Source organism: Morone saxatilis, unplaced genomic scaffold (genome assembly GCF_004916995.1).
Source record: "Morone saxatilis isolate NCDOM2014 unplaced genomic scaffold, NCSU_SB_2.0 Contig23, whole genome shotgun sequence".
NCBI classification, from domain to species: Eukaryota; Metazoa; Chordata; class Actinopteri; family Moronidae; genus Morone; species Morone saxatilis.
In genome coordinates, this window is record NW_023339796.1 from 504,385 (window position 1) to 511,605 (window position 7,221).

The 7,221-nt window shown below is 39.1% G+C and overlaps 2 protein-coding genes across 3 annotated transcripts in view; one reads left to right on the top strand and one right to left on the bottom strand.

The window, feature by feature from the left end:
- The window catches only part of LOC118334402 (stonustoxin subunit beta-like), a 4,291-nt gene extending 2,940 nt beyond the window's left edge, over nucleotides 1-1,351 (top strand). The window contains 1 exon segment of the mRNA XM_035670304.1: nucleotides 155-1,351. Coding sequence (XP_035526197.1) covers nucleotides 155-1,351 — 1,197 coding nt within the window.
- A 1,756-nt stretch (nucleotides 1,352-3,107) lies between these two features.
- The window catches only part of slc39a6 (solute carrier family 39 member 6), a 13,882-nt gene continuing 9,768 nt past the window's right edge, over nucleotides 3,108-7,221 (bottom strand). The window contains exon 12 of one of the 2 annotated variants that reach the window (XM_035670099.1): nucleotides 3,108-6,422. In XM_035670099.1, coding sequence (XP_035525992.1) covers nucleotides 6,270-6,422 — 153 coding nt within the window. In that variant the 3' untranslated portion in view covers nucleotides 3,108-6,269. The remainder of the gene's footprint in view (nucleotides 6,423-7,221) is intronic. The other variant, XM_035670098.1, reaches the window with a different exon arrangement.

Sequence of the window (7,221 nt, forward strand, 5' to 3'; positions counted from 1 at the left end):
TAAAATCCCCTTCTCTCTGACCATCGTGGACACACCAGGGTTTGGAGACACAAGAGGCATAAAAAGACACAGGGAGATCACAGATCAAATTCGGAGGCTTTTCACCTCTGTTAGTGGAGTCAGTGAGATTGATGCAGTGTGTTTTGTTACCCAGGCCTCTCTTGCACGACTAACAGCAACCCAGCGATATGTGTTTGACTCAGTGCTGTCCATTTTTGGAAAAGATGTGGCAGAGAACATTGAGATGATGGTGACTTTTGCAGACGGCAAGCAGCCACCAGTTCTTGAGGCAATCAATGTCTCTGGAGTTCCATGTCCAAAAAATGACATAGGGCTTCCAGTTCACTTCAAATTCAACAACTCTGCATTGTTTGCTGACAACAAATGTGTCAGTGACGGGCCCTGTGATGAGGACTCTGATGAAGATGATGAAAACTTTGATGAAATGTTTTGGAACATGGGTGCCAAAAGCATGGAGAAGTTCTTTACTGCTTTGAGTAAAATGACAACCAAAAGTCTGCAAATGACTCAAGAGGTTCTGAAAGAACGAAAGCATCTTGAAACAGCTGTTGAAGGTTTGCAACCACAAGTTAAAGCTGGATTGGCAAAACTTCAAGAAATTAAGACAACCAAAGAAAAAATTAAAGAGCATGAAACAGCTATGACTTCAAATGAAAACTTTGAGATTGAGGTGGATGTCATTAAACCAGTCAAAAAAGAGCTCACAAAGAAAGGAGAGTACATTACCAACTGCCAGAATTGTTCAGTAACATGCCACTACCCATGTGCGATAGCAGATGATGATCAAAAACATAAATGTACAGCAATGGACATGACAGGGAGGTGCACTGTCTGCCCTGGGAAATGCATTTGGAATGTGCATTTCAACCAAACATACAGTTGGGAGTATGTTCAAGTAAAAGAGAAGAAGACACTGCAAGAACTGAAAGAAAAGTACGAAAATGCTACAAAAGAAAAGATGACTGTTCAGGAACTGATTGAGAGGCAAGAGGAAGAAATTGTTCACCTTCAAGAAATGATAGTGTCCCTCATGGATCAGTCAGCTCACTCTTTAACTCGTCTGCAAGAGATCGCTCTGAGGCCGAACCCTCTGACCACTCCAGGGTACATCGACATGCTGATTGAAGGAGAAAAGTCAGAGGCTAAAGAGGGTTACCAGGCTCGAATTCAGTCTCTGGAGGCAATGAAGGAAAAGGCTAAAATTATCTCCAAAGTAGCCAAACGAGATAAACTAACAAAAACGGACGAGGAACTGTCTGAAGAAAGACAGGAGAGGCAAGAAAAGAAAGGTTTTCTCAAGAAAGCTGCAAATTTCTTTGGCTTTTATTAGGTAAAAAACTGTTTTGTGCAGCCATGTTAGCAGCACTGTGAGGTTGTTTTTTTTTTTCTTGTATGTGAATAATTGACAATAAACCCTGATTCTGATTCTAGTAACATGCTAACATTTTGCAGGTTGTCATGCTAAAGTTATCATGGTATGTTACGCTTACAGTGTAGGTTAGCAAGCTGAATTCTGCCTCTACTTCTTTTCATTATCAAGCTTTGTTAGACAATCATGAATGCGCCAGATTTCACTGCAGTTTAATCAATAACAATGTTTTAATTGGTTAACAACCACACTGCCCTGGATGGCATGTCTACATGTTCTTTTAAGAATAGTTTTCTTTTTTAATAATTTATTGATGACAGTCATTGTTGCCACACAGATATTTTCATATTTTCATTAATGAATCTATTTAGCACTAAGAATACACTTTTTAATATTTGTAATCATTCTAATTTTATGCTAAATGTTTATGGTTTAAGACTATTTGTTTGTGGGTTTGCCAATTATTGTAACTTGTATCTTAGAGGATTTTGGTAACAAAGACGGTAACACAATTGCTGTCTGTGACATTCAGCCTGATCAAACAGCACACAGAGGACAAGGCTTAATGTGACTGTTGTTCACCAATGGTTAAAAGTTATAGAGGAACAGAGCTCTAAAGAATCAGCAGTAATACATTGATTTAAGAAAATACAGATTTCAGGTTTTAACATTTGTCTTTAACTTTAACCCGATGCATTTTGTATATTTATCTTTTATTGATTTTTGTTGCCTAATTGTACTTCAGATGCTTCAAAAGACATAAGTACTTTCAATGTAATTTGGATATTAAGATGTTGATACCAGATGATCTGGTAAATGTTTAATTGTACTGGAAACACTGTTTCATTATTTGAATGTTATTTGATTGAGAAGAAATAATAAATAAATTTAGTTGCAAATGTTGTTCTTTTTCTGACTCAGCTTTATTTTTGCTCTTTTTAGCTTCAGCTTGTTTTTATCCTACACACAGTTCATTACAGTAAATGTTTCCAGGTCAGATATGGGTTTCCTTTAAGTTTAGAAAAAGTGGTCTTCACTTGGAATCAGATTGTTTTTAGACTTTGTCCAGAATATCATCATTATTGCCATGTGTTGTTAAAATACTCTTCAGTCTAGGTTGCTGCCTTTATTCTTTCTAATTTACAAGCTTACAAGTTTAATTTTACAAACTGTGTTTCTGCATACGCTCAGACTTTTGAGGATTATACATAGTGCTTTATAAGGACTGTAAAGAGAAGACAGGATGTGTAGAGGGCAGGACACTGAACTGGATGCTGTTTGTTAGATAATTCTGTCAATTATATGTGACAGGGAGTCAGCCTGCACAAAGCCAGCTGTTCTGCTGAGTTCATGTTATATTGAGATACAGTGATCACCAGTGTTATTGTGTATAATTTTTAGGTAGCGTTCAGGGCCTGAAAACCAAACATGGATGACTCATGTTGGCCAACTAACTGCATATAAAGTAGTTCAAACTAGCTCCACTTGGAGCAGCTCCAACAGTAACATCATTAAGTCTAGGGTTAAAGATCACAGCACTGAAGAGAAGTAGATGTGTCTAATGAGCAGAATACATTTTCAGCTGTTCAACAACACTTACCACTGTGTGAATGTACTCCTGTACATCTGTATAAAGATAAATTATATATTGGTTTTGGTTTTGCATTGTTCAGGATGTGCAGACACACAAAGAGGTTCGGGCAGAGCATTGTGGGAAGGTGAGCAACTTTATTTGTGTTCAGGAATGTCAAAAAGCAAAGTGAGTCAACACCACAGCTGCCTGAAGGTCAGTGCAGGCCGTCAGCCGGTACAGAGATGGGAAAAGAACAGAAACACTGTTTAAACTGTCAGTTTGTTGAATCTCTCCTTTCTGGAGATTAATCCAGATGTTGAGTGGACTCGATGGTCATTTTTGAGGCCACAGGAAGTCGTACAGATCACAAACTGGTGGGTCGAGTAATTTACGATTTTACGCAGCGAGTCGGTGTTTGTGAAGGTTTACTGAAACTACGGATTATTTTCAATATAGATTCATCTGCTGAGCATTTTCTAGATTAATGAATTGTTTAGTCTATAAAATGTCAGAAAATAGTGACAAACGTTCATCACAGTATCTCAGAGTACAAGGCGATGTCTTTAAATGTCTTTCTGTCAGTCCAAACGCCAAATATATTCAGTTTAATATGATGTGAAACAGAGAAAAGCCCAAAATCTACATATTTCATTTTTATATGAAAAATGTAACGATAAATATGCTGATAAACTAAATGTTTGCAGCTCTAGTTTACACTCAGGGTCCGTTTGTCATTACTAACACTGGTACATTTTCACTGTTATGTATATTTTAAGTAAAGTATACACACATTTGCATTTAGAAAAAAAAATTCTCTTATTACATAAAAAACAATACACACGATCTGAGCTGCTTTCAAATATAACTCATTAGGTTGTATTTGTTCACAAAAGGAGTTGAATATAAAATATAGTCGACATTCAACTCATTGCTGTGAAAAGAACAAAAGACATCACTTTGTTCACTGAAATATATTTTGTTTCTATCACATACGTCTGGGATCAAAAGAGTAGAAGACGAATGCTTGGACATTTTTACAAACGTCAGTTAATGTCGCATCTGAGCAAGTCTGTCAGAAGGTGAAAAAGTGAGAGGGGGTGTTAATGCAAATGTTTCAGTTGATGCTGTATTCAAACAAAGGTTTTTCAGGTTGTTTATGTTTATATTTTGTGAGAAAGAAAACATGCTGATGGCAAATCACAAATAAATTAAAGTTTGTGTTTGAGTCTGAAACTGATCTTTAAATCACTGTGTTCGATGCAGATGTTGTCCTGATGTTTTGGACTTCCTCTTATCTCAGATCAGTTTTAGATACCTTTTGACCACAAGTGACGACCTCAAAAACGACCAATGAGTCGAATCAGCAGCTGAGCTGTGAGAATCGACTGCGTGGCTTTAAGTTTGGTTTTAGACAGAAAGAACAACTCTCTCTCACTCAGACGTGTTTTGCACACTCTACCTTTTATAAATCAATCTTTTGGTTCGTGTTGATGTGACTGAGACAAACATTGAGTGGACAGCTGAAACTAATGACACACATACTTGTACAGCATTGTACACAAATATATACATACAGTATCATATAGTACATGTAATATACACAGTGAGGTTCATGTCTTGACTTTTTCACAACCTGTGAGGAAACCTTGACCTAAACATCAGAGCCTCTTTTTAAAAAACATGAGTGACATCTGCAGTTGGTGATAATTCAAACAGAACAGGAGTAATATTGTAACAAAGATTATTAGTTTTCTCTGAACACTATCAGTGTTGAGCTGCCACATAACAGGAACAATAAAATAAATTAAAAACACGCTACAACAAACAGTCTACGAGTTTCCCCTTTTTCTTGCCATAATTTGCTTTCGGTTTCTCAGCTCTCCATTGGACAGAAGCCGTACTTCTATCTGGCTGTTCTTCTTACAGACTTCATATTGAAGTCAAAGGTCGTGGCCACGAAAGGCAGAGTGAACCAAGTCCTATAAGTCTAAAGCCCCGTCTCTAACCCTAACCCTAACCCTAACCCTACACACAGCTGCGTCTTTTTGTCCTTTTTCACGATCATGAATGTTTTCATTTTACTCATTTTTAAATGATGAATCAAAACAGACCGTTACAGTAATCCCACATTCATCAGAACATAAACAGTGAGAGTTTTAACCAACAAGGTCCTTTTCCTGCATCAAGCTGAACTCTGGTTGATTTAACGGACGGATTCCCACCATTATACCTCTGATCTCTACCAGAGTCTGACCATCAGGCTCTCTGTCGCTCAATAAAAAGGCCACAGGTGTCGTCTTTTCTGCTGCACTGACTTCCAAACCATCTCTTTTTGATAAAGGGCAGCGCAGTACAACACAACTGTGCCTTCTGCTCTTGGGTCACCAAAGATCCACATCAAGAATTGCCACCGTCCCTCTTTTAACACGGCAAAAAAACAACAATTTGATCACATCTGCTCCCAGATCAGCACTGACACTGGAGACGAAAGCTGCCACCACATACGGCACCTGCCTCCAGATCAGCCAATTCTGAAATTCAGTTGCAATAGCTGGTTTCAAGCCATAGAGGGCAGTTGCTGTGCAAATATACAACAACAACAAACAACCTTCTGCTTCTGCGCTGCTGGAAACTTGGAGCACGGAGGAATGTCAGCTCACAAAGAAACTACTGTAACTCTATTCTCTGTGTTCAGACTCAGAGATAATAAAACCTGTGTATGGCTACTTGTTCCCCACACAGAAATCTGATCAGGAATCAAAAAGAGTGTCAGTTTCCATCCCTACCACAAACTGAGCACTGAGTGTAACTATAGTAGATTAAATTCAGATTCAGATGGTTTGAGTTTTAGAATGTTGGTCAGAAAACAAAAGTAATTTCTTGGTAAACGCTCAAAGATTGTGGTCAGAAACTTTCAGCTCATGGTACTTGTGGGAAGGCCCATCAGTATGGGCCAACAGTGGGTCTCTTATGGCACTTTGGGTATTTACTGGAATACTGATCTGGTTTGACTCAGCAGCACAAAAACTTCCAAAAAATCTAATAAAAAAAATGACAAAATCAGACATAACAGGATAAAAAAATAAAAAACTGAATTAAATATGATGGCAAAAGAGGTCCTGGGGGTCGGGGGTCAACGTGGCACCTTCCTAGATTACGTTTCGATGTCTGTGTTTGAGCAGATGCTTCTTCTTGTGGAAATACAAAATGAACCAGGCTGACTGTCTAGAACAAATAAAACCACATTACATTTCTGACGGAGACACTGAAACGCACATGAAGCTCAGGATGACACCCCCTCCCCCCTCAGTATCCCAGGTCCAGCTGGATTTTGTGTTCAAATATGGCGATTAGCAGCATTATGCAGAAGCCCAGCAGGATGCCGGCGTTCTGGAGCAGGAAAAAGCCACAGTGGCTGAAGCCGTGGTCGCCGGCGTCATTATGCAACATCTCCGGCACCTGGGAAGAAAAACAACAGCAAGTCTCATTTAAATCGGACTTTACTGATGGATAACAGATCGGGGCACTCAGAGGGGAGAGGTACTGGAGTTATAACAAGGTGTACGTTTGTATTCATCATATTTCAGTCAGATATCTGAATAGAAGAAGATAGAAGTCTTATATTGTGTAGTTTTGCTTTGTCGTTTAGGATCTTGGTGGAAGTCTATAGCCGTCCCTCCAGGAAGCTGCAATGCAGAACACAAATTCAACCACTGCCCGTAAATTCTGCCCAACCTTTGCGTTCATGTAATAATTCACCAAGGAGTCTGTTGAACTGAGCGCAGTGCACAGCGGCGGCCACAAGAGGGCAGCCTCAGACAGCAGAGGCTCTGCAGCGTGCAGACAGCAGCGGTTTGTGACAGCTCACCTCTCTTGAGTTTGTTTTTATAAACTTGTTGTTTGCAGGTTTGTACAGTGTGTGTGTGTGTGAGAAGAGGCCATCTGGTCCTGAAGCCTCTGTGACAGACATTCGGTGGAGACCTGTTGAGTGGACAGAACAGATGCTGCTGACTGGCTGACAGCAGAGTTCCAGTTCTGCTGACTCAGTGAGGAAACTGTTGAACCGTTCCTTCTACACTGCTGAATCATTCCTTACTTCACTTCTTCCTTAATACACATCACAGACCTTAAACTGCTTATCAAACAGTCTCAGGTAATACTGAAGACAGAAGATTTCTATACAGAATACACTGTATCTTTATTGATTATTGATCAGTATACACTGTATCTTTATTGATTATTGATCAGTATACACTGT